The sequence below is a fragment of the Hordeum vulgare genome, chromosome 7H, assembly GCF_904849725.1.
Source record: "Hordeum vulgare subsp. vulgare chromosome 7H, MorexV3_pseudomolecules_assembly, whole genome shotgun sequence".
NCBI lineage: Eukaryota > Viridiplantae > Streptophyta > Magnoliopsida > Poales > Poaceae > Hordeum > Hordeum vulgare.
Window position 1 is genome coordinate 499366966 of NC_058524.1, and position 26862 is coordinate 499393827.

Here is a 26862-nt window from a genome sequence, read left to right on the forward strand (position 1 = left end):
GTCGTCAGGCGGCGGGTTTGCCGCCGCTGCCGCCGTCGCCTGGATCGCCGCCGCGATCTCCGCCTCTTCCCTCGCCGCCGCTGCCGCCCTGGCGAGTCGTCGGGGTCGCCGTCCTCGCGGAGGATGAACTGCTCCAGCGGCACCTCGTACTCCGCCGGGACAGCCGGGGCCGCCACCGAGGCCGCCGAAGGTGGGTGGGGGATCGCCGCCCGACGGCGACGCGGTACACCCTCGCCACTGTCGCCGCCTGCCGGCAACGCCTGATGACGTCGTTGTAGCTCTTCCCATCCCAGAAGGCGTGCCGACCGTGGGTGTTGTAGCGGCCGCCGGGGTGGACCCGGAGCTGCTCCGGCGTCGCGGGGTTCGTCAGCGTCGGATAGCTGTCCTTGCAAATCCTCCAAGGTTTTGCAAGGCGGTAGCCTGGCGGGGTTGCTCTCCGGCGCGCCGCCGCCGGAGCTGCTGCCGCCGGCATGGTCCATCGCCGGGTCGTCGTAGAACTGGGAAGGAAGGGGGAGAGCTTCGGGGCGATGGGGACCTGCGGCGAAACGACGGAGAGCGGGGGAGAGAATGAGAGCAGGGGAGCGACGGGTGTGCCGACGAGCCGCGGGACGACGGGTATATATAGCGCCGCGACGGGAGGGGAGGCGACGGGGAAGCTGGCCGGCGTAACTCCCCCGGAGTGAATGCGCGTCGCCTCGGGAGCCGTCGAACCAACGGGCTAGCGGCGACGGCCTCGGGAACCGATGCAACTGGGTTCTGACGATGGGGCCGCCATTAATGGCGTCGCCTCGGGAACCGATGCAACTGGGTTCTGACGATGGGGCCGCCATTAATGGCGTCGCCTCGGGAGCCGTCAAACCAACGGGCTAATGGCGGCATCTGACGACGCTGACGCGGTGGTTAATAGCGGCGGCTTCGGGAACCGACGCGGCGAGCTGGCGATGCGGTGGTTAATGGCGGCGGCTTCGGGAACCGACGCGGACTGGCGAGGCAGCGCGGGATTAATGGCGGCGGCGTCGGGAACCGACGTGAACTGACGACGCAGCGCGGAATTAATGTCGTGGTCTTGGGAACCGACGGATTGACCGCAGTCAGACCGGCGTGGCGACGCCACGTCGCAGCGGTGTGGGACGCGGGTACGGCGTGTATACGGGGCTCTTGTACGTCGCTGTTTCGTCAGCTGGCGCCCGTCGGGCTGACGCGCGTACGTCGGGACGGGGGGAAAAGACAATCCTGCCCGAAGGGGTATCGTTTAATCTCAGCCGTCCTTGTGTTTGGGGGGTTGTACCGAAGAAGAAGTGATTTTCTTAATGTAACACTACTACATGATTTTTTTCCCTTTTTATTTTAACATCATTTTCCCTCTGGTTGTGCTGTTTTTTTTAGAAAAGGAGGATGACCCCAGTCTTTGCATCTGGGAGATGCATGCGACCATTTTATTGATTACTCCTGAGGACCTTACAAAGTAGTACAACAATATGTCTGAATCCGCCATCTTAGCAACATCTGCTGCTACTCATATCCATATGATGAAGGGGTGCAAGCTGGGCCAAATACCCAGACCTCTCACCTAAGCCTGACATCTAAAGCTGAAGGCCCTGACCGAGCCACATACCGGGTCCGGGGCACAAACTGGTCTGACGCACTCACACGTGTCACCGCCATCATGTTCCAAAGGTTCATCTTCACAACAGATTGAGGTGACAGCCTTGGCAGGTGCCTCCGCCATCAACGCCATCATGACGCCACACGACGACCTCCACCTACGCGAGTCCATCTCCAAGCAGCGGACGCAGATCCATGCTAGGATAGGGCCGCACCACCGCCGTCGCCCACCACCCATAAGCGCCACCCAGCCCCAAGGTTCCCAAAGCGGTGCCTTCAAGAAGGGAATGACGCCGTGAGCGCCAGCGCCGCCGCCGCCCAACGAAGTTAGGGCTTTCGCCCGGGAGACCTAGGGGGAGGGGATCAGTCCATACCGACGCATCCAAGGAGGGGAACGACGCCCTCAGGCGTCGCCGTCGACGCGACCGGCCATGGCCAGCCAGGGATTTTGCCCGAACTAGATTCCCGCCACCAGCAACGCCTCTTGTACAGAACCGGTGACCCAAGGAAGCGCGGCCCGACCAGGCTAGCCCGCACGCCGAACAGGAACAGGGGAGGAGGGGATGCGCCAGATCGCGCGCACCGGCCATCGCAGAAGTCGCCGCCGACCGCCAACGACCACCGGATCCCGTCGCCCACGCGGTCCGGACACCAGATCCACCGCCTGCACGGCTGCTAGCTTGTCGTGCCTCGCCCATGGAGCCGCCACTCCAGATCCGGGGTTCCCCACGCAGAGGCAGGGCAGCCAAGGCCCCGCCCCACGATCCTTGGCGCCCCGGGCTTGCCCGACGGCTGCCTCACGCGACGACAAGGAAGGGAGGGGGAGGGAGTGAGGCCGGGGGGCGGCTAGGGTTGGAAGGGTTGGGAGGTTGGGAGGTGGAGTTCCGCCGCTGGATCTGCTGAGTCCCCTCTGGTTGTGTTGTTGCTCTCATATGTACTTCATAGCAAGATGTAGCTTATGCTTTTGTTAGAATGCCCTTGGGGCTGACATTATTGGGGAATCTTTTCTTGTCCAATCATTGGATAACTAAAGTAACATCAGTTAACATGTGCCGCTCAGCGGTTCGTGATGGTTTTCACCTTGTTTTCTATTTAATTAACTGAGTAATTCTCTTCTGCTTAACTAATGGATTAGGTAACTTTTTCGCCTCCGTTTGAAAAAAATAAAGTAATGACAGTTATTGGCTCATGTGTAAGATAATCTCTAGGTAGAAATTATTTTTGTTGCACTTCAGTTTGTTGGTGAGATGGAATTTGCCGTTCTATCATTGTATTCAAAGTTTCAAACTGATCATGTTTGATACAACGCAATTTATGTCGCAATACGTACTGTAGGAGTGAGATACCAGTTACCCAATTTGTTTGCTTGTAAGCAAGGACTCTAGCTTCCATTGCAACTGAGAGTCTTCCTGTCATCGTCATCGGAGTAGGAAAAGCGATGGATGATTAATTGTAAAGTCCCTAGAATGAAAATTAGGGGCACTGAAAAGATGAAATTTTAAACTAAACTAAATTAAACTAAAGTCCATAGTTTAAAAATATAAAATACCTCATAATATTAGTACTAGTCAGTACCAGTATGGTCAGTACCATGTTTTCTTTTGAATGAAAAATGAAAAACCTATGTCATCCAAGATGATGTTTCTTACCCAGGAACTAGACTAAAAAGTCTCTTTTAGTTTCTAGGTAAAGAAATAGGAGGGACTTTTTCTTAAAAGACTACAAAAAGACTTTATTAAAAGAACTTTTTTCTTTAGTCGCTGAGACTAAGAAAAAATTAGTCCGTGGGAAAGAAACACCACCCAAATCCCCAGACAAGCTGGGAATCCATCTCCACGGTAGGACTTCTCCTGGACGCCGTCCCGTCCGGTACCTTTCTCTCCCCCTCTTCCTCCCCCTCCCTCCCAGCCCCCCTGTCCTACCCAACGCTCCAATGCGGCACTAAGCGAAATCTCCCCCACAGAACGCCACCGCTGTGCCGCCGTGCCGCCCCGGCCGACGCCCACCCCGGCCGCCTCACCCCGCGCGTCGCCGTCCCCGTTCCGCAATCTCGGAGGTTGGATTTTTCAGGTACGATCCTTCCACCACCATCCATCTGATCGGTAGAAACCACCGAGCTTCCACTAATTTTGAGTTGTGCCCGTACGGCACCTGGATCCGCCCCTGTAATTATCCCGTTTCGTCGGCGACGAACCCTAGCATGCTTGCTTGGGTTGCTCTTATATCCCACCCTGTTTGTCGCGGAATTGTTTGTAGCACTTGGTTTTGTAAATTCTTTGGGGGTTCGACCGAGCCTCCATGCTCCTCCAAGTCAGGTCCCTGTCTCGGATCGAGCGAGCGAGCGAGCTTGCACGCCCTTACAGACAAGCTCGCAAAACCCGCTGATTGCTGATTGCGTGTCGTAGCTTGGCTCACGGATCACTGGTCTGTAGTGACTAGTGAGGGCGCCACTTGCCACCAATCTTTATACGCCGTACATGTGTCATGTGTGTCCTCTTTGTGGATAGCGTGCCGAAGGTATCTGAATTGAGCCTTTAGTGGGATTGGAAAGTGAAGTGGCTTTGGTATTGATTCTGTTTTCTCGCGATGTAAATGCTCTTTATGAACTAGGCTTGCATGCCCAGTTGGATTTGATGCAGTTGATTTGATGGATGGGATTATTGTATTGTGTTCAACACCAGATAACTTGTTAATTACTCCCCCCCCCCCATCTGAATTGATTGATGCAGAGAGGCTGCGTCAATTAATTTGGATCGGAGGGGGTATATTATTAACTCAAGAACTAAACATTTTGAATGGCTCACGCGTCTCCTACTAGATGGGTACAAGCTACTGTGATTACTTTTGGACGACGAGCCATAAATGGAATTTAACAAGTGCACATGTCCATCTATCGCTTGGTAGTGGGTTTACAAGGTTAAGACCCTGATCTGAGGTTACAAAACTTTTCTTGTGACATGGGGCATTCAGCAAGAGCATGACAGTAAGTCTATGACTAGTGGCGGAGCTAGGCAGGATCTTTTCTAATCTAAGCACCCCCTAAATTTTTGTTCTTCATGACTTTTACCAAGGCTGGGGGGGGGGGGGGGGGGGGGGAGGGTTGCCATGGCCCCTGCTGGCCTGAACGCGTAGCTCCGCCTCTTTCTGTGACTATGATAGACTTTCCTGTGGCTTCTGTTTGTTTTGTGGTACATGACTACTGTTTGCGCTCTTCTTGCTGTCTTCGTGAAGCAAATAGTGCTGCTCATGACTTGGCCAAGCTAAAGCTTCCTTTGCACACTGGTGAAGCTCTTTTATGGGACTATGATGTACCGGCACAGTTTGCTGACCATGTAAAGGGTGATTTGCCCAACCCACTTGGTAATAAAGCTCACCTTTACCCGTAAAAAATGTTTGTTTGCATCCATGCCCTCAAGAACGATGCTATACATTTTTTTCTTTCTTACGCATGTGGCATTTTAACAAATTGATTTCATGGAACCCACTGGCTTATTGTGACCAGCATAGGTATGAAGTTTTGAATGGTGATTCATTGTGAATTTTGTTTCTGGCTCCCCTGAGGTAGTAACCCCAGACATTCTTAGTGTTTGTGAAGTATGAGAACAGGGTTATGACTTGCGATGATAACATGGTATTGGCTTCTATTTGTCTACTCTAGCGCTGCAGCTTCAGGAGAATGTGTGATCATTTAAGCAACATATTCTGTAGGGTGTCGTTTCAGAATAGTACTGTGTCTTGCAAATGGGTTCCTAAGATACTGGTAGTATTTGACCAACATTTTACACTTTTAGTGTGGTGTAGCATGAGTCAGATAAATTTGAGTGTTAGATAATGTCTTCAATGTTTTGGTGATGCTGATTGTGTTTCTTGTATCTTGTTGATCACCATAGGTTTGTTTACATTATTGATGTTTGAAACCTATGCTTTAACTTCTGTGTTCTGTTTTATCAGCAGTTAGACATTGTTATATGCCTTTTTTTCTTTCTTTGTTTCATGGTAGTTCTCTCAACAACTTATTTATTTATATGTGATTTTTTGACATGGACATGCAGTGCCAAACCGTGCAACTTAGTTGGGTGTCCTACAATGGAGCTTGACAGTCTAAGAGAGGCCTTTGACCGAGTTGTTGAAAAGCGCGTGTTGTCTTCTACAAAAGTTCAGGAAGCCATTGATCAGATAGTGAATGAAGTTAAGCAGGTAATATCCAAGATGCAGATGATGGACACAGATTCCATGGACAGTTGTGACCATTCATCCATCCTTGCAGAATTGAAGGCCAAGCTGAACGAAATGGTGACACTGAACCAACTTGAAGGCTGTCAAAAGGAATTGAATGTTGCACTGAGCAAATATCTCAAGGTTCTCGAGAAGTCTTTTAATACAGATGTATCAAAGGCATACAGAAATGTGGATTTTGAGGACAGCACAGTAAATAAGATAATAGCGAATCATTTCTATCGCCAGGGCCTCTTTGATCTCGGAGACTCCTTTGTCCATGAGTGCGGTGAATCAGACGAGACTTACCTGAAATTGCCATTCCAGGAGATGTATGGAATACTTGAAGCGATGAAAGCAAGAAACCTTGAGCCTGCGCTCACTTGGGCTGCCAATAACCATGATAAGCTGTTGCAGAATAGCTCAATGCTCGAGTTGAAGCTCCATTCTCTTCAGTTTGTTGAGATACTCACCAAAGGAAGGAGAGATGATGCTTTACAATATGCAAGGACTCACTTGGTGCCCTTTGCCTCCTTAAACAAGGCAGAGATCCAGAAGCTAATGGCTTGCCTGATCTGGGTTGACCGGCTTGAACAGTCCCCATATGCTGAGTTTGTCTCATCGACGCATTGGGAGAAGCTAGCCGAGGAGCTAATCCATCAGTTCTGCAGCCTCTTAGGTCAGCCTAGCGATAGCCCACTGAGTGTAACCGTATCAGCTGGTTTTCAAGGGCTACCAACCTTGTTGAAGCTAACCACGGTAATGGCTGCCAAGAAGCAGGAGTGGCAGACCATGAAACAGCTTCCAGTCCCCATAGACATCGGACCAGAGTTCCAGTACCACTCAGTCTTCGTATGCCCGGTGCTCCGGGAGCAGTCGAGCGACGAGAACCCTCCGATGCTGATGCCCTGTGGACACGCCGTATCAAAGCAGTCGATCACGAAGCTATCAAAGAGCAGCTCCAGACCTTTCAAGTGCCCTTACTGCCCCTCGGAGGCGGTAGCTTCGCAGTGCAAGCAGCTTCATTTCTAAGTGTTTCGTTTTTCCCAGATCAAATTCTGTTTGTACAAGCCCTTTCTTGGTGTTTCTGTTTCACCCATACGATAACTCTGCCTGTACTATAATCTTGTATCTTTATTTAATCCTGGGTGTTCATCTGTACAGTAGCAAATTCCAGTGTGTTGGAAATATCTCTTGGGACAGAATACAGAAATAAGTTTCACTGCTGGCTTAGTCTGTCGTTGGGATCCTGTATGTTCATGGTGTATTTGGTGATAAAGTCAGGTAGGTTGGTAAATTTTCTACACGTTTTTGTGCCAGACTGTTTAGTTACGGAGTACCAAACGCAAAATGATTGTCCTTGAAACCATGTTAGTATGTATGCAAGACAAACATGCATGTATTCGACATGGGAGATCATATCGTTTTCGCGAAAATTCTCACATAGTAACAGATTGTATATGAGGTTTCGAATTCCGTACAAAATCATAGGCCCTGATGCACAGATGAAATATGCAAAAAACCGCAAAACTACTTCGATTGCTGAGACCTAAGATGTTCAGAAGAGATAACGAGGCGATGATGCAGCTGACAGCAGCTTGCCGGTGCCGGTGCCGGTGCTGGTGCTGGTGTCGGAGCGCTGGAACGCCTCGGCCTGCCAATGCGCCGCCGTGTAGTTGCTCTCCAGATTGGTGAAGTTGTCGCCCATGCCCATGGGGTAGCCGTACCCAGATGGTAGCGTGTTCACGTAGTCGCCGCCGGTGCCGACCTCGGCGGAGCAGTGCTCAGGCGCCAGAGTGCCGTCAGCGAAGCCAGGGTAGTACCCAGGTGGCATGGCTGCCTCGCACACCTCGTCGGTATGCCACATGGTCAGACCGGGCCACTTGTAGTCAGCTGTGTCGAAGCCCGGCGCGAGCATCTTGTCGCCGCCGCTGACCGAGTAGTTGTAGCCAGCGTTGCCGAAGCCCGGCGCGAGCATCTTGTCGCCGCCGCCGGCCGAGTAGTTGTAGCCAGCGTTGCCGAAGCCCGGCGCGAGCATCTTGTCGCCGCCGCCCGAGTAGTTGTAGCCAGCGTTGCCGAGGCCCAGCGCGAGCATCCCTTCGTCGCCGCCGCCCGAGTAGTTGCCGCTGGCGCATTGGAAGCCGCCGCACCCTGGTTGCATCTGGAAGCCATGTTCCCGTGGGAATTGCTCGAGTAGGCCGTCGTTGTTCCCGTCGTGATACGGCACCATCTGCAGCAGCTGGAAGCCCGCGGCGTCGGCCATGCCAACGGGGTCGCCTCCGGTCCAGGTCACGCCGCCACCGTGCCCGAGGAGATGCGGCATGACGATGTCGTCGGAAGAGTCCGGCGCGACCTGCTCACCGAGCGCGCCGTGGCCGTGGCCGCGGTCGGAAGGCAAGCCCAGCGCCTCCATCCTGTCCCCCGTGGCCCGCAGCGCCTCGTCGATGGCATCGAGCAGCTCCCGCGCGTCGTCCAGCGTCATGTCGTTGAGCGCCTCGTCCCAGTCCGCGAGCGCGGCGGGGCAGCCGTGCCGCGCCCTGGCGAGCTTGGCCCTCCGCTTGGCCAGCTCCGTCTCGAGGTAGGCCCGGTGCGTGTGCCCCGCGCGGGCCTCCGGCGGGACGGCGCGGCGGTACCTCTCGAGCACGCCCTCCTCCGACTCCCACTGGAGCGGCGGAGCTCCGGCGCCGGCACCGCTGCAGACGAGCCCGACCGGGACCCCGCAGAGCGTGGCGAGCTCCAACGCCATCTTCTCGAGCCCCTTGGTCTTCTTGGCGTGCGTCCTGGCTCGCGCCGGCGCGTTCTCGACCTTGCGGCGCGGCATCGCTGGCTGCGGTGCGCGTGCGTGCTCTGCTTCCCTCCTCTGCTCCTCCGATCAGATGCCGTCCCCTGCCTTCGCTAGCTCCTTGCAGCTCTCCGGCGGTGCGACTACTAATTCCAGAGTATATAGGTAGAGCACGCGACGCCGGGGGCGGAGGTGGACGCGGACTCTCCCGAACGCGGCGGCTGCCTGCCATGAGTGCTGCCTAGTAGCTAGGCGGGAGTAGGCGGCAGTAGGCCTATTAAGCTCCGTAATCTGGCATTAGCAGTCCAGCTTAGCGCCAAACAAATGATGCTGCTGCTGGCTGCTGGCTGCGGATTGAAACGTCAGCCGCGATTGTGATTAGCCAGAAAAGGCAGGTGCTAGCAGCGTAGGGCGGCAAACCGTTTACGATCCTGGCGGGTTGGGATTTGGTGGATCCGATTTGTACTTGGCGCAATTAATGCGACTTCATAGTGGAGGGTTTCCTGTTCCGGCACGGCGAGCGCCGGCGCTTGGTTTTCCATACAACGGCCTCACCCGCCGATTTTCATTAAAGAAACTGCCACAATATTACTCCATGCGTGTGTACAAGGGAAACGCTTATAGCCGGCGGCCGAACCTTCGCGACCCCGTGCGTGTGGAGGACTAGGCATGCAGCATTTTTCATGTGAACGACCGTTTAAATTTGTTACAATCAGCGTCTAAATTTGTTATAATTGTTCACTAGAAAAACTGCACTCACATTTGGATACAACCCGAGTTCGTCTGATTTTTTCGTTACAACCTGTGTTTTTTTTATCAGAATCGATGTTGATTTTTGCTACATCCGGTATCAATTTTTGCTATAATCATTCACTAAAAAGGCTGCATATACGTTCGTCAGAGTTGCAACCTGAGTTCATCGGATTATTTTGCTACAACACATATTTTGTTTTGCTACCACGCATCATCATCATCGTTTTTTTTTTGTTACGACCATGTTGATATTTTTTGCTACAATCATGTTTTTGCTGCATCCATTGCCGAAATTTGCTACATCGTTGCTTGTTTTTCTACCATCGACGATTTTTCTGCATGGACAGGTTTGACGGTCAAGCAAGATTCGATCTAGCGAATCTGGCTGATCGCGTGCGATCAGCCAAAAATTTCGGCCGGCGCGCGGGCGCAGATCAGTGTCCATATTACAACCTAAATGCTTAATTATGCAGCCACATGATTTGATTGTGTAGAGTGCACGCGTTATCCAACAAGGTCCACATTCATCGTGTGCAGCTCCAACCATTCCTTCCGCCGCACACTCCTTTCGAACCCCTTTCTGCCGCCTCCGTCATCGACCAATTTCGATAACTCCAGCGCCCCCTTCCTCCCACGCTGCCACTCACCGGCACACCTCCCCCTCAGCCTCCCCTAACGATTCCCCTCCTTCTCCAATCATTCTGCTGCCACGACGAGCTCCTCCGCCTGCACGGCTACCACCACGAGCCGCTGTCTAAGGCCGCTGAACTCCGGCTTCGCTGGTCTCCCCGCACGCGCCCTGAGCTGGCCATAAGCTCTTCCGGCCCCGTGCAGGCGCTCGTGTGCTCCTCCGCCTTCGCGCGGCGTCGGAGCGTGCGGGACTCGATCCCATCAGGAAGAGCACTCGTCCCTCGTCAGCTCGCGCTGGCGTGGCTGCTCGTTGCCAAGGACGTCGCGCCCGCCTCTCATCGCCGGGAGCATGCTGAGCTGGTGGACGGCAACGCGCACCTTGCAGGGTGGCTCGACCATGCCCTCGTGCCACAGTCGGCGCGGGTGCCGATGACGTCTTGGGCGCCATGCTTGTAATGCCCCAGACACACCTGCGAGTGGTCATTACTCCTGGCGGGATCTAGACTGGCCCCACATATCAATACTAGTCTTTTCTGCGTACTTTGTCCTCACTCATGCGCATCCGGGATGAACTTCCCGGTCGGTCATCCATCCTAGAACTACTCCAAGCCGAGCACGCTTAACATGGGTCGAATGGGCTTCCGGAAAAGAAGGAATACCTTATTGATATGAGTAGTCTATCATCCCTAATAAGCCAGACTATCACATATACCACCACTCAGAGGAACCGACGTCCTCGTCGGGCCACAGGAGCGTTCAATTATGGAACATAACACCGGTAGCCAAAACTAAGGGGGCAAAGGTGGAACAAAACACCAGGCTAGAAAGGCCAAGCCTTTCACCTTTTACCAAGTATATAGATGCATTAAATTAAATATCATTTAATATGGTGATATAACAAGGAACCCATGTTATCACATGGAAGCAATTGCACCTGCAACTAGCAACGCTAACACAAGGTTAAGCAAGCAGTAACATAGCCAATTAGTGGTTTGCTAGGTTGTGAACATGTTGAAGGTTTTCATGGCAATGTTGTGAGGCTGATATTTAACATGTGGTAGGCAGCGAGACATAACGATAGAATCGGTAAAACTAGCATGAAAATGATAGTAATGGTATCTGGGGAAATGGTCATCTTGCCTGAGATCCCGCTTGGAAGAAGAATGACTCCGTGAAGCAGACGAACCGATGTAGTCGAACGGGTCCTCACATTCCGACACGCTTGCGGAACTCTAGCGAGACGAAGGAAACCGGAAACAAACAACAACACACGATATCCACCACATGATGCACAACACATATGATGCATGAACGGTTGAATATATGCAAGACATGTCATGACAATTCACAACAACCAAATACTACACATTAAGTGAAGTTCAATATGCAACGAGTTGCATATTGACGAAACTCCATATACGAATTATTGGTTCTATCCCAACTAGGTACATGACAATATTAAATATGGTTAAACATGGCAAGAGGTGAAGCATAATTATTCTACCTATCTAGGCATTTTAAATGAGGTCGGAAATGACATATAGCATCTCCGAAACGACCTCACATGTTAATTTACAATTTTGTCTAGATCTGAACTAACATGTTTTAATATTTGTTAAACAGCAAAATAAATAGGTTCACGTGATTCTACGCGTCGTTACAATCAAGTTACACATAGAGAACATCTCCAACGGAGCTACGGTTCAAAAGATACGAACACCGCAAGATATGATGGCATGAATGCAATAATGTGTGCAACGACGGTCACAAGCATTTCAAAACATACTACCAGTAAGATAATATGAAACTACATGAGATTCTAAGCAAGTTTCATATAAGACACGATCAAAACGGAGCAACGGTTCAACAACTACGAGCTAAACAAGAAATCAATATAATCTGCCAAAATCAGCCACATAGCATTTTCTACACCCCACAACTAGGAGCTACACAAATCAAATATGCTCAACCAAGGCACGTGGCAATAGAGGTCAAGATGCTCTACAACATACAACTAATAATACCTAGCATGGTAGCATGGATCACTAGGAAAAAAACTCACAAAATGACATCTCACACACAGTTTCAGACTTAGTGAAAATACCAGTTTATGACAGTGCAGTTTTCAATCTGAAGGCATATTGAGAGCAGCAAAACCATAAGCTACAGGACTTCAAATGACATGAAAATTGACAGCATGCTAGAGAATACTAAAGTCTACAACTAACTCCATTGCACCAACCTCAAAAAAGATACAGATCACCAGATAAACTCATGGAAAGACAACAACAAAATATAACAGATTTCAGACTTAGAAACATTTCAGCATCTCCAAATCAGCACTATTTCCTAGCAAGTTTAGAACAAGAAAATTAGACCTAAACAAGGATTTTTGTGAATGTAATATGTGTCTTGTAAATGCTTGCTGGGTGCTAGTTCCGCTGTATGTAATTATTTTGCGTATCTTTGTAATATTCAAGAGCTCGTTAGTCCTGCCAGGACACGGTTTGATGGAAATTCGTCGGATCCTTTCATTGTTTCCATGGTTGATGCAACAGTTTCGTACCTGATGTGTTTGTGCTTGCTTAGTTTAGCTATTGTATTTGTCGTGACCTTGCTGCCGCAACTGTGCTCTTTGGCCGGGTCGAACTAGTACTATAACTTTTGTTGGTGTAGCCCATGCCTCATGTTGGTGTGTATTCTAATGAATATTTGTCAACCTGATGCATGATGATCATGATTTTGTAGACAACAATTACCATTTCCCATTAAAAATCCTGATGCATGATGATCATGGTCTCGTTTTTCAGATCTGTTTTGCTGGTGCTTAAAATTTGACATGCCTGAATGAACTCATTCTTATAGTTTTTTATTTATTTCTATGATCAATTTAATTAAAGTTTCACATGTTAGTATACTATACATTAAAAAATCCTAGCTAGTGAGAATATTTTAGTCACTCCATAAAGACATATTGGTTAGTGTTAGTCATACTATTTACGTGTTGTGTTTTCCATAATAACATGATTAATTAGGTTCCATCCTCAGCTTTAATGTCTTCTTCCAAAGGTTCTCATCGATTAGTACCGTCAACCTGTACATATTATACTATTTTGTTCCCTCATTGGCTACTATTTTGTTCTTATTTTTTGCATAGGTGAAATGTGAAGCCAAGCGTGAAGTCGTGAAGCCTATATGCAAAGAGTAGCATATCATGTATTGTAATAGTAGACTGTAGTAGGCATATTTGAGTTGTAGTAGTGTAAAGATTGTAATAGACTAATTTAGTGTTTTTTTGGACGAATTTTATTTGTTCTGTGATCTGTTCAAAATATTGATTTCGTATGTGATTTGTATACCTATGAAATGAAAACCTCACAAATTGTTTGACAAATTACAAAACTTATGGTGTCGATATGAATTATGAGATCAGCATGACATGTGGGACCAATGTGACTAGTTGGACCAGTACAAAAATAAAATGGCTAAAAAAGAAAATCAATAGAAAGTAAAAGGCCACAACCCAAAATAAAAAGGCTAAAATGTTGGGGATTATTGGGCCAGGCCCATGCAGCTAAGCAAAATAAAAAGAAAAAATATATTAAATGGGCTGGATTAATGGGCTCGGCCCATTTAAAACAACGAATTGGACCGGGCTGATTCTATGCCACGTCAGCTTGCCATGTCAGATCCGACGTGGCGTGAGCAGATTGCTAGTGACCAAAATAATTTCAATGCTTTCGTTTGGTCGTAAAACCCTATGACCAATCCAGCAAAAAGGTCGTTATAGTTCATTAGAGACCCTCAGCTTTCGACCATTTGTTTTTGGTCGTAAAAAGGTCGCAAATGAAAATCAACGACCATTCGGTGACCAATATTGAAGGTCGTTAGTTGACATATTTCTTGTAGTGTATTGACTGTGCCACGTGAAATCATATACAAGTGGCTTAGTGATACAAATAGAGTCATATCAATCATGTGTTGTTAGCACACTACTTGTGATGACTCCAACTTCCTCGAGAATGCTATTACACAAGCACAATTTCACTTAGTTCAGTCCCTTTTAATTTTTTGCATTTTATTTCTTGTTTGTAGTTTAGGTAAACACTATTCCTTATTCGTCTTCCTTGCAACTTGCTATAATAGGCTATTTACAAACTTAGGCTATTTACAAACTATGGTTTGGGTGCGTACGTAACTGCGTAAAATGACAACGTAGTTACGAGGTTTGTAGTGCTTTCCTATCAGCTTTCTTTGGATTTGACACTTACTTATCACGAAAGTGGTACATCAACCATGTGCACTTGCAGGCCATCATTGGGCAAGTAGCATGTTTCCATCTTCACATCATCACATGGCAAATGCAAATAATCTTTTTGAATTGGACCATGGGAAAATATTGTATTTTTACCATGGCAAGCTCTCTCTACCATGGCATTTTTATTGTAGATAGCGTGGCAGCTACTGGACCTGTGGCAAATTTATCTTCTGTACATGGGAAATCCGCAATTTTGCCTTTGTTTTCGAGAGCAAAGTTCTTAAAATTTCCATGCACACATGGCACCTTCTTAAAATTTTCATTGTTTTCCAAAGAAATAAATCCTTGTTGCCATATGTAAAATGTTTTTGTATTTTCTCACCAGACCATTTTACATTTTCTTGCACTTCTCTATCAAAAAATTCATACGCATTTTCCAAATTACTATATTTACCATGACATTTATGTAAAATTACCGTTAATGGACCATGGCAAATTTAGTATACGAACCATTACAAATTTATTTTTTGTACCAGGACAATCTTTTTGCCATATGTAAAATGCTTTGTACTTTTTTGCATGTCAATTATATATTTGTTTGAAATTTTCTAAAGAAATCATTATCATAAACATTTGCAAATTTAGCACATGGACCATGGCAAATTTAGTATATGCACCATGCAAAATTTAGTATACAAGATCATGGCAAATGCGTATTTTTTTCTTTTATGGACCATGGAAAATTAAATTAATGTACCACGACAATTTTCTTTCTTGCCGAATAATGTTCGAACACTATCATGGCAAACTTACGCCTTTTTGCGTTTTGTGATTTTTCTCTATATCATGGGAATTTTCCTTCAAGTTTTGTCTCTCTACATTTGCATGGCAATTTTACAATGCATGATTTTTTTGGGATTGTAATATACATCGGCATTTTTTTTGCATGTAACATGGCATTTAATTTTTGAACACTACATATATCATTGCGAATTTTCAGTTTTTGTATATGTAATAGTTTTTGGACAGTTTAACACGTTCTGAATTCCGTATAGTAACTGATGGTATATGAGGTTTTGAATTCCGTACAAAATCATGGACCTGAGACAGAAAAGCTGTAAAAATCTGCAAAACCCTGACTTCAAATGCTTGAGAAATCATGGACCTAATAATACAAATATCCTAGCTAGGTACGAAACATCGACTGCATTTTACCCCCCTACTAGTAACAGAAAGCTTTCTTCCTCCTGGACCAAATTAACAGTCTCCCGTGCCATCTTAGTAGAGATAATGAGGCGATGATGCAGCTGACAGCAGCTCGCCGGTGCTGGTGCTGGTGCTGGTGCTGTCGCTGGCGTCGGAGCGCTGGAACGCCTCGGCCTGCCAATGCGCCGCCGTGTAGTTGTTCTCCAGATTGGTGAAGTTGTCGCCCATGCCCATGGGATAGCCGTACCCAGATGGTAGCGTGTTCACGTAGTCGGCGCCGGTGCCGACCTCGGTGGAGCAGTGCTCAGGCGCCAGAGTGCTGTCGGCGAAGCCAGGGTAGTACCCAGGTGGCATGGCTGCGTCCCACACCTGGTCGGTGTTCCACATGGTAAGATCAGGCCAGTGGTAACCAGCGTTGCCGGAGCCCGGCGCGAGCATCTGGTCGCAGCCGGCCGAGTAGTTGCAGACAGCATTGGCGAAGCCTGGCACGAGCATCCCGTTGCCGCCGCCCGTGTAGTTGCAGACAGCATTGGCGGAGTCCAGCGTGAGCATCCCGTCGCCGCCGCCCGAGTAGTTGTACTTGTAGCCACCATTGGCGAAGTCCGGAGCGAGCATCCGGTCGCCGCAGCCCGAGTAGTTGTAGTCAGCATTGGCGAGGCCCGGCGCGATCATGCCATCGCCGCTGCCCGAGTAGTTGCCGCCGACGCATTGGAAGCCGCTGCCCCCTGGCTGCATCTGGAAGCCATGTTCCCGTGGGAATCGCTCGAGTAGGCCGTCGCTGACCCCGCCGTCGAACGGCACCATCTGAAGCTGCTGGAAGCCCGCGGCGTCGGCCATGTCGACAGGGTAGCCTTCGGCCCATGGCACGCCGCCACCGTGCCCGAGCTGCTCCGGGATGACGGTCTCATCGGAAGACTCCGGCGCGACCTGCACATCGAGCGCGCCGTGGCCGCTGTCGGCAGGCAAGCCCAGCGCCTCCATCCTATCCCCCGTGGCCCGGAGCGCCGCGTCGATGGCCTCGAGCAGCTCCCGCGCCTCGTCCAGCGTCATGTCGTTGAGCGCCTCGTCCCAGTCCGCGAGCGCGGCGGGGCAGCCGTGCCGCGCCCTGGCGAGCTTGGCCCTCCGCTTGGCCAGCTCCGTCTCGAGGTAGGCCCGGTGCGCGTGCCCCGCGCGGGCCTCCGGCGGGACGGCGCGGCGGTACCTCTCGAGCACGCCCTCCTCTGACTCCCACTCGAGCGGCGGAGCCCCGGCGCCGGCACCGCTGCAGACAAACCCGACCGGGACCCCGCAGAGCGTGGCGAGCTCCAGCGCCTTCTTCTGGAGCCCCTTGGCCCTCTTGGCGTGCGTCCTGGCTCGCGCCGGGGCGTTCTCGACGAGCCTCATGGCGACCTTGCGGCGCGCCATCGTCGGCTGCGGTGATCTGCTCTGCTCCTCCGATCAGATCAGACACCCTTGGTTTGGCTAGCTCCTTGCCGCTCTCCGGCGAGGCGGCTGGTATATATATACGTACTACTGTAGGTCGCAACGCCGGGGGCGGACGCGGACTCTCCCGGACGCGGCGGCTGCCTGCCATGATTGCCAATCTAGTAGCTAGGCGGCACTAGGCCTATTAAGCTCTGTAACCTGGCATTAGTCCAGCTTAGCTCCAAACAAAATGATGCTGCTGGCTGCTGACCGCGGATTGAAAGTTTAAAAACGTGCTTCGGGCCGTGATTAGCCCAAAAAGGCAGGTGACTGAAACGTAGTAGCGCGGCAGAGCAAATCGTTCCGATCACGGCGGGGGTGGTTTGGGATTTGGTGAATCCGGTTTCTGCTCCGGCGCAATCAATGCGCCATCGTCCAGGAGGGTTTCCGATTCCAGCACGGCGGGCGCGTCGGACGTGGCGTTCTGCGGGGCCTGGGCAACCGAGGAGCGGGCCAAACGTCTGCGGGTCACATCGGCCCGCATCTCCAGGCCCAGGACGGAATGGAGCTCGCCGCCGCCGCCGCCGCCGCCGCCCGCACCAAGATCCAAGATCCCTTCGACGACGGAGGTGAGACCCCTCCCTCCCTCCCAGTCTCCCACCATAATGTGCTAGTACTACCAGCTAACTAATTGCCTGGTTCGCTGATCTCATGATCAATCGGAGCTAATTGGAGTTTAGGTCTCAGAAGAATAAACATTTTCCTGATTTGTTTCCAATGAGCCAGCAGCCGGCTCACTACTGAAATTTGGTTCTGGTTTGCATCCTGTAGAGGCCTTGAGAGTCAAGCAGTTATTGCTTATATAGTTGACATCTTCTAATTTTTCACCAAGGCTGCAATGTCTCTTCCCGCTGATTGCAGAAAACTGGTGCCATTATTGGCTATGATTTTCATGCAGTTTATGAGCTCTTTCTTTTACATGTACTCCCCTCTGTAAACTAATATAAAAACGTTTAGATAACTAAAGTAGTGATGTAAACGCCCGTATATTAGTTTACGGAGGGAGTACTTTGCTAGAGTCTGTTGTATTGGTGGGAAATGACACTTTAATCTTGTAAGGCAATAGTGTGGGTAAGGATGTGGCAACAGAATAGACTGCTAGCAAGATACTCCTTGCCTCCTTAATCTTGTAAGGCAAGAGTCTGTTGTATTAAGATTAACTAAAGTACTTAATCGTGTAAGGCAGTTTCAGAGTTCAGACCACATTGCCTCCTTAAGTACTTGCTTCTACCTGGTATTCTTTTCAGCCACAGCCACAACTTGCGCTATAAGCAGCGGGTGGCAAGTCACAAGGAGCGGCAGTCGGGATCAAGGGGCGCGGCAAACTAGGGTTCTGCGACAACCAGGTACACGCTGTGCCATGCCTATCTGCTTTGATAGTTTGATATGGGGTGTTCTTCTCCACGGATAGGGCATAGGTTTGGTTCTTGACCCCATTAACTCTGGCCTGTTCAGTTGAACTTTGTGTTCAAGCCAAAGCCATGTTCAAAATCGAGGGTTAATCCTCTATCCGGTTCCAAGTTAGCTTCCCAAATATTTACTCTGACTGCACAAATCGGTCTAGCTCTGATCGTTCAGTCTGTGCTTGTACAAATACTGCTCACTTGTACAACTAAGGGAAAATACAAACATGAAACGAAATGCTATGGCAAAAAGAGAAGGGTACTGTCTGCATGTGTCACTAACTGAACTCAAGAATGGCAAAGGCAGATTAGATAGCACATCATTGTTCCTTTTTACATGAATTTCTGTCGCTAGCTACTATCCTGCCGATCCTTTGCTTCATCTAACATCCATGTGTGAGGCCAGATGCTTGATTCTAAGGATCTCGGCAGAAACTTGTCCCATGTCCGGCCGGTCTTTCGGCGATGTCATGGAGCAAGAGAGGCCTATTCTGACCATTGGAATGACACATTTCTCCATCACTTCCGGTGTGTTTCTGTCATCTTGTAGCAATGCTGGATCAACAACCCCACAGATATTATCTGGAAATGCTCTACGAACAAATTCGTGAAGGCTTGCACCATCGCTGAATTTTCCGTCAGTTGGACTTTGCCCTGTTATCATTTGTAACAGAAGCACTCCAAAACTGTAGACATCACCCTTGGTTGATATCTCTTTGCTCATTCCATACTCTGCATTTACATTTACAAACACAGTTAGAGAATCTACAGTATTTGTACAACTCTGTAAAGAACAAACTGAACCAACATTCTAACATACTGACTACTGAGGATATGCTTAATCTCACCTGGTGGGATGTATCCGATGGATCCTTTTAGGCAGGCCAGACTTGTTGAACTATCTGCATTTGTTGGGGTGAATACAAACCTTGCCAGGCCAAAGTCAGTGACATATGCAACCATGTCAACATCCAAAAGAATATTGCTTGGCTTTAGGTCACAATGTATCAATGGAGATGCACATTGGTTATGAAGATAATCCAAAGCAAATGCTACATCCAAGCCAATATTGATCCTTTGGCTTAAAGTCAGGATATGTCTCTCACCATGTTCAAGGTCTTCAGGATGTAGCCACATTTCTAGGTTCCCATTCGGCATGTATTGGAACACCAGGGCCTTGAAATCTGCCCCAGTAGAATCCACAGAAGAACATGAAGTGATGATCTTTACAAGATTTCGGTGACGGACATTTCGCAGGGCTTCACATTCTGCAATAAAGCTCCGATTTGCTCCATAATTGTTAAGGTTGAAAATCTTGATGGCAACTTGATCTTTCTGAAGCTTCAAACTGCCCTTATAAACCACTCCAAATGATCCTGATCCAATTAGGTTTGCTTGAGAAAAGCTATTTGTTGACCTTACAATGTCTTTATACGATATCTTCCTCATATGCTCACCAATTTCCTGCAAATGTGGATTTGCTTGCATCCTCTTCCTCCAGTAAATTGTTGCAATACATGACAAAATTAATATAACAGCAGCAACAGTTGGAATTACTATCCGTAGGATCAGAGCCGAGGAATTTTGTTTTCCTTTTCTTTCAACTAGCATGGAACAAAGAGGTATACCCCCTGTTGGAATGCTGGTACACAAATCATCATTTCCTTCAATTGACACAGCACTAGCATTGTAAAAAATACCACCTCTCGGAACCTCCCCTCCAAAATTATTGAAGGATAAGTTGAGATTTTGCAGCGAACTTAAGGATGTGAGGAACTGTGGAATCTTTCCGGACAACTTGTTCCTAGAAATATCTAGGTACTCCAGAACCACACACTGGCCAAGAGTGGATGGGATGTTGCCAGACAACCTGTTATTTGATATGCTAATTTTGTTCACATTAATGAGATTGCCAACTTCCACTGGTATCCCTCCAGATAGGTAATTGTGTGACAAGTCCAACTCTTCAGAAAGAGAAGAAATTTTGATGATTTCACTTGGTATATTCCCTTCTAGCGAGTTGTGAGCAAGGTTGAGTATTTGGAGTTGAGTACAACGTCCTATACTTTCAGGTATCCTTCCGCTAATGTTGTTCCCATCCAATTTCAGAGAATTTAGCTTAACCAGATCACCAATAGTATCCGGGATTTGCCCTGACAGTTTGTTATGTGCAAGGGATAGATGGACCAAGCTGTGCAAATTACCAATTGTTGGTGGTATATTTCCAGTGATAAGATTGTAATCCATGTACAACCTGTTGAGGCTCTTAAGATTGCCAATCTCCGGTGGTATAGGCCCAGAAATTTGGTTTTCCCTTAGCCACAGCCACTCGAGACTATCAGAAAGATTACCTATTGAACTTGGCACCTTGCCTTGAAGACTGTTCCCATTCAACATCAGCTTAGTCAACCTGGTACAGTTTGCCAGTGAAGAGACAAATCCCCAGTTTCCCGCTTCTAGCTGGTTGTATGACAAACCAAGTTCCGTCAAATTTGGCAATGACCCAAAGAAGGGTATGAACCCAGTTAGGCTGTTATTATATAGGTAAAGCTGACGAAGGTTGTAAGCTCTGGGAAGAGAAGCTGGGATTGGGCCATCAAACTTGTTTGACGAGAGGATTAAACCCTGAATATTTGGGAGTGTGTAGCCAATATTGGAGGGTAACCTTCCAACAAGAGAGTTGTTTGCTAGGCCAAGAAATGTCAGAGATGACATAGTGAAGAGAGATGGTGGGACTGTCCCAGACAATTTGTTGCCAGTTAAGGTCAATATCTTCAGTGTTGAGATATTACCTAAGCTGTCTGGTATACTCCCTACTAAATTATTCTCTGTAATACGAAGATCAACAAGGGATGAAAGTTTTCCTATTGAGGAAGGTATTTTTCCTGAAATATGATTATGCCTTAAATCGAGGTATTCAATAGGCGGAGAGGTGGCAATAACAGCAGGTATAGAACCAACAAGGTTGTTCTGTTGGAGGAAAATTTTAATAAGAGACGATGTGTTGAAGAGAACCTTTGGTAGGTTTCCAGTAAGATTATTGCGCATGAGCGAAAGTACTTGGAGTGATGAACTATTTGCTAGTGACTCCGGGATGAACCCTGTTAAAGCATTCACCCCAAGGTCGACATACGTAAGAGAACGGATGCTACCCAAAGATGATGGTATGTTACCTTCCAAAGTGTTCTTGCTGAGGTTGAGATCACGGAGCTGGCTCAGGAGGCCAAGCTCGGATGGTATGCCACCAATGAAGCCATTGTTTGACAACTGCAGCCTTGTAAGAGAGGTCAGGTTGGCAACGCAGGGTGATATGGAGCCTGAGATGCCTTGTGACTCAAGGTCCAACACAATCACACGACGAGGGGACACAATGCTGCAGGTGATCCCATGCCACTCGCAAACGTCCAAGGACGTGTTGCTCCATGAAGCTAAAACTCCTGCTGGACCCGTGAGCTGGGACTTGAAGCATAGGAGGGCTTGTCTATCATTTTTTGTTTCATTGCAGACGGCTAGTGGTAGGCTGCAAATGAAGCTAAAGAGGCATAGGAACCAAATAATGCCTGGAAACAAAATACCCGAAGATGTCATTGTTGTTGTTCACAGGCTACAGCTATGGAGTTTGGAGATGAAAGGTTTCATTTGCAGGAGAGTGCTTAAGTACTCAGCTGTGGTGCGTGACGGTGGTTAACCGCTCAAAATAGCACGGTTCAGCGATCAATATGGTGGGAACAGGGATGATGCATCACAACATGCTTTTAGATCAGATATGGTGTTCATTCAAACTATTTGCTGACAAAAATAGTTGCAACTTGGAAGTAGTTGTTCAAGTTCACACTTGTGGAATAGTATTTATATTGTGAGCACGCATTTGGACGCTAAGCGATTTGATCCTTCATGTGTCAGGGACAGGATGATGCCTCGAACCTCTGCTTACATCACATTGACCCAACCACCCTCCCCTGGAGCGTGTGTTGCCTGACTACAGAGTGAATGCACACTTCGTCTTGAAGAATAGTGAACACACAGTTCGATATTAAAAAAGAGTGAAAATAAATAAATAAATAAATAGATGTAGGGAATGCAGAATTTATGGCATTTAAAAGCTGTGAGTATTTGTCTCATGTGTGCAAGAATAACAAGAGATAAGTAGGTTCTTCTTATATTCGGAAGATCTCAGTATTACGGATTTGGCCCACAAATGTTGTTTGGGTTGATTTCAAATGCCTTATTTTCGTAGAAATTCTAATATCTCCCGAATCTCTTTCTTACACTCATTCACATATGACCGATGCACTGTTCTAGTGCTCTTTCTTGGGCAACTTTTATGGGTTTTACAGTGTTCTGTGATGTACGCGTGTACCTGACTACCTGTCAAATTCCTATATTTTCATTTCATACGCATGTGTTCTCTCCACTTGCCATCCAGAGAGGCCCTGGCCGTTCATTTCAATAGTGTGAACCTCATCCTCCGTTTGTCAAATCCATGCATTTTCACATGCACCTTTTTCAGACTGAGACGACTCTATGTCTCTATGCGCACTGCATTGACCCAGCCAGCGGCACAGCAACTTGCCCGAAGAATGGCCGCTTCAAAGTCTGCACGCGCTGCCATGACCAGACCAGCAACTTGCCTGCAGAATGTCAATGGTACGGGCGTAGGGCATACCTGCACGGTATGAACGAATGTCAATGGTGCATCTAGTAGTAACCGGCTAGTGGCAGAGTAGATAAGAGTGTTTGAACACATGCCTTCCACTTGATGAACACAAGTGTGCATGCATGGCTGGGTGCGCGCGCGTACATACGTGAGATACGGAAGTCCTCTCTGGAACGCATATATAAACATACAAATCCCGGGGCCAGCCGGCCAGGAGGCATTCCTCAAGCCTCATCCATCAAGCCCTGCCCTGCCAAGCTAGCTAGCTAGAGAGGATGGCGCTTGCTCCCCGGTCGTCTCTGCGCTCCCTGATGCCGCTCATGTCCCACGGGAAGCCACGGCTGAGCTCTTTCTTCTCCTCCTCCGCCGTCGCCACGGGTGTTCCGCCGGCTGCCCCAGGAGCCATTGATACTCCTCCGGCCGTCCAGCCCCCAGGTAGCATGCTAACCCGCACAGGTTACTGCTTCCTCCTCCGGTTCCATTGCTAACGGCTACTCCATTGTGTTTTGCAGCTCCGCCAGGCCGTTCATGCCCCAAGCTCCCTGTCGAGGAGTTTGTTCATCACCCGATCCCTGGGGGTCCACGTTCGCGTCCACGTAAGGCTTGTCTGAACGCCCCACAAGATCCTAGTCGTGCATACCCAGCTCCTGATCATGGTTCACGTAGGACATGTGAACCTGTGTCTGATGGCATCTTCGAAGATCCTCGACACCCAGTTCCTGATCCATCAACTATGGCCGTAACCAACGAGCCTGCGCGGTGCACCCGGGAGCATCCCAAGTACCCAATTCCCGACAGTTCAAGCGACAAGGTCTCCTTCTGCTCCTCCGCTGTCCCCCCACAGGCTGCAGGAACTTACAGTACTCCGTCTGCCCCCGACGTTCAGCCTCCAGGTAGCTCGCCAACCCGAACAAATTAATGCTTCCTGCACGCATGCGTCTCTCTTTTGATCCCAGCTAACAGTTACTGCTCCATTGCGTTGCAGCTCTGCCAGATCGGTCAAGCCGCAAGCTCCCTGTTCCCGAAGAGGCTGTTATTCACCCAGTTCCTGATCCATGACGTAAAAGTCTTAGCCCCGTAATAGAAGAGCCTGCCCAGTGCACCCTGGACAACCCCAAGTACCCAACTCCTGATCATGGTTCAGCCAGCCCATCTGAACGTGTATCTGAGGGCTTGTTAGACGATCCTCTACATCCGGTGTGTGATCCGCCACCACGTAGGCCATAATAGACGCAGTGCACCCAGGAGCATCCAAGCCGATACGAACGAGTAACATCCATGCAACCTATTCCCTCCGTTTCTAAATATAAGTCTTTTAAGAGATTTCACTAAGAGACTACATTCGAAGTAAAATGAATGATTCTATGTTCTAAAATATGTATATATACATCCGTATGCAGTCTCCTAATGAAACCGCTAGAAAGACTTATATTTAGGAACGAAGGGAGTACTAATATTGTATCGCGTACGAGAAAATCTGGGCTGCTTTCCCTGGTTTCTGCCCATACTGGGCTGTGTATTGCCTCATAATTTTGTTGCGATGGATCCTCGTATTGTGAGATGAGAAAAATATCGGTGGTTACTGGCTAGTTACTGCTGCGATTTTGTAATCTCAATACATGCTGTTAAGGAAAAGAATCATGGTTGAGCCCCAGCTTCACTGCCTCTCAGCAGACACATTCATCTAAAAAGGTGCATTACATTTGATACACACACATACATTCACATTCATCTTAATTGTCCATAGTCAACATATACAAGTATACAACGAAGTGCTTTCAATCTGGAGGGTTGTATTGAGCAAACAAATGGAACCCCACCCCCAGGTTATGTCATTGTAGTCGTCTTGAGAAATATATAATATAATACTCTATAATAATATATATAAAAGAATTAAAGCGGCTAAGCTCCGGCGCCTCTTATGCGTCCGTGAGCTCTTTCATGAGCGATACGTGCGCCCGATTATTTTTTTATGGTTCATTCCTGATTTTGTTAACACGTTTCAATTCCGATTTTGTAGTGTGTTTAGACTTTAGACTACTGGAAAATATAGCACGCTATAATACTGCTAATAGCACGATATAGCGTTCTGATGCCTCACTAAAATAAATTAATGTATGGTATCTAATAACACACTATTGAACACTAATAGCATATTCTTAAGGTGACGCTGTTTTGCTATGGTGCGCTAATTTTTTCATTGGTAGATGACTACTACTCCCTCCGTTCCTAACTATAAGTCTTTGTAGAGATTTCACTAATGGACTATATACGGATGTATATAGACATACTTTAGAGTATAGATTCAATCATTTTGCTCCGTATGTAGACCCTTAGTGAAATCGCTTAAAAGACTTATATTTAGGAACGGAGGGAGTAGATGTTTCTTATGGATTTCATAAACTGTGCAGGTCCCACTCCGTCATTTTATCCTCTCGCCTCGATATAACACAAATGTATCTTCTTTTCTTTTTCCTTCTTTCGGTTCAGTTCCACCCCTCTACACATCAGAAGCTTCGACTCTTTCGTGGTCGTTGAATGACACCCTGCCACTTTCCACGGTAGCAGAGCACCGCATGCCCCAAACCTCGCCCACTCCATAATGCCTACCCTGGCTGGCTATAGGAGCCAACGGCCACCGACAAGGATTGGTGGGAAACGTTGCATGGAAAACCAAAATTTTCCAACGAACACTCAAGATTTATTTATGAAGATCAATAGCAAAGAGAGGAAAGTGTGTGTCTATGTATCCTTGTAGACCGTTAAGCAGAAGCGTTAAAAACACGATTGGTGTAGTCGTACGTCTCTACGATCCAATCGTGATCCGTCCCAATCAAGTGTCGAACGGGCGATACCTCCGCGTTCATCACACGTGCAGCTCGATGACGTCTCCGTCTCCTTGATCCAATGAACGAGGGCGGAGTAGTAGATGGGTTCTTCGGCAGCATGATGTCGTGATGGAGATGGTGGTGGAGCTAGTCTAGGAGGACTTCACTAAGCACTACTAGAACGAGTACGGAGGAGCAACGGAGCAACGAAAGAGAGGGAGGCGCCAAGGGGCCGGTGTGTCCTCTCTTGGAGGCGCTCCCTCCCCTCTATATAAAGGTGGAGGAGCGTGGTAGCCAGCCCTCCAAGCCCTAGGGGCGCACCAAGGGGAAGGAGTTGGACTCCTAGTCCAATTCCTTCCTTACCATACACACGTGGACTTTTCACCTTTCCCAGCCGCATGGACCTTGAGGGACTTGTCTGCCTGGTCCAATAAGTGATTTTCCTCTCTGATGCAGATCTATAAGCTGTATGGTTTGATATTACATTTGTGTTTTGCGAATACGTCAATAATCAATAGAGTAAAAAATACTACACATATGTCTAGTGCTAACCATACACTTGATTCGACATTAATTTCTTTTCGCAAGCAAAATTCAATTTTCAAACTTCAATCTTTTGGGACCACATTAACTGAAAAGTACAAGATCTCCTAACAATGTTCTCAATGATAAAAAAAAGATATGGCTATATTCGAGCTAGCTACAGAGTCAATCTTCTTCATCATATAGACCATTTACTCTGTGACCATAGTATCAACATCATTATTAATTCTTGTTTATAAAGTTACCCCTTGCAAATATGAACATCTGGACTTTTCAGATGTACTACATCTCCTAATGAAGGATAGAAAATATACCTCTGTTTGAGTTGGATAAAAAATTCTGCATATGACTTTTGTCCTTTAGAATTTATATTAGATGTTGAACATTGATTTAGGCCCTGTTTGGAACCACCTAGATTATATAATCCATTTTTTATAATCTATTATGTTTCCAAACAAGACAACTTATAGTGTAGATTATAAAAACTAGATGGATAGATTATTAAAAACTCATAATCT

General features: G+C 48.0%; 5 protein-coding genes across 7 annotated transcripts; 2 read left to right on the forward strand and 3 right to left on the reverse strand.

Moving 5' to 3' along the window:
• Positions 1-3439: 3439 nt before the first annotated feature.
• Positions 3440-7117, forward strand: LOC123409735 (protein RMD5 homolog). Of its 2 annotated transcripts, none has more exons than XM_045102595.1 (2): positions 3440-3675; positions 5658-7117. In XM_045102595.1, the coding sequence occupies exon 2, from the start codon at positions 5692-5694 to the stop codon at positions 6850-6852; it is 1161 nt and encodes a 386-aa protein (XP_044958530.1). In that variant the 5' UTR covers positions 3440-3675; positions 5658-5691; the 3' UTR covers positions 6853-7117. The 2 variants fall into 2 exon arrangements, with proteins under 2 accessions (XP_044958530.1, XP_044958531.1); XM_045102596.1 differs by lacking the exon at positions 3440-3675 and having other exon boundaries at positions 5710-5802; positions 5873-7117.
• Positions 7118-7244: 127 nt separating this feature from the next.
• Positions 7245-9011, reverse strand: LOC123409734. Its single transcript, XM_045102594.1, has one exon. The coding sequence runs from the start codon at positions 8639-8641 to the stop codon at positions 7379-7381; it is 1263 nt and encodes a 420-aa protein (XP_044958529.1). The 5' UTR covers positions 8642-9011; the 3' UTR covers positions 7245-7378.
• A 6273-nt stretch (positions 9012-15284) lies between these two features.
• Positions 15285-17476, reverse strand: LOC123412273. The gene has a single exon (XM_045105220.1). It carries the CDS (start codon positions 16851-16853, stop codon positions 15522-15524), a length of 1332 nt encoding a protein of 443 aa, XP_044961155.1. The 5' UTR covers positions 16854-17476; the 3' UTR covers positions 15285-15521.
• Positions 17477-18265: 789 nt separating this feature from the next.
• LOC123412276 (probable LRR receptor-like serine/threonine-protein kinase At3g47570) lies at positions 18266-22263 on the reverse strand. Its single transcript, XM_045105225.1, has 2 exons — positions 19165-22263; positions 18266-19048 (listed from the first exon to the last, which is right to left on the reverse strand). Exons 1-2 carry the CDS (start codon positions 21902-21904, stop codon positions 18696-18698), a joined length of 3093 nt encoding a protein of 1030 aa, XP_044961160.1. The 5' UTR covers positions 21905-22263; the 3' UTR covers positions 18266-18695.
• Positions 22264-22412: 149 nt separating this feature from the next.
• Positions 22413-24627, forward strand: LOC123412275 (splicing factor 3A subunit 2-like). Of its 2 annotated transcripts, XM_045105224.1 has the most exons (4): positions 22413-23408; positions 23486-23569; positions 23675-23866; positions 23959-24627. In XM_045105224.1, the coding sequence occupies exons 1-4, from the start codon at positions 23249-23251 to the stop codon at positions 24030-24032; spliced, it is 510 nt and encodes a 169-aa protein (XP_044961159.1). In that variant the 5' UTR covers positions 22413-23248; the 3' UTR covers positions 24033-24627. The 2 variants fall into 2 exon arrangements, with proteins under 2 accessions (XP_044961159.1, XP_044961158.1); XM_045105223.1 differs by having other exon boundaries at positions 23486-23866.
• Positions 24628-26862: the final 2235 nt, after the last annotated feature.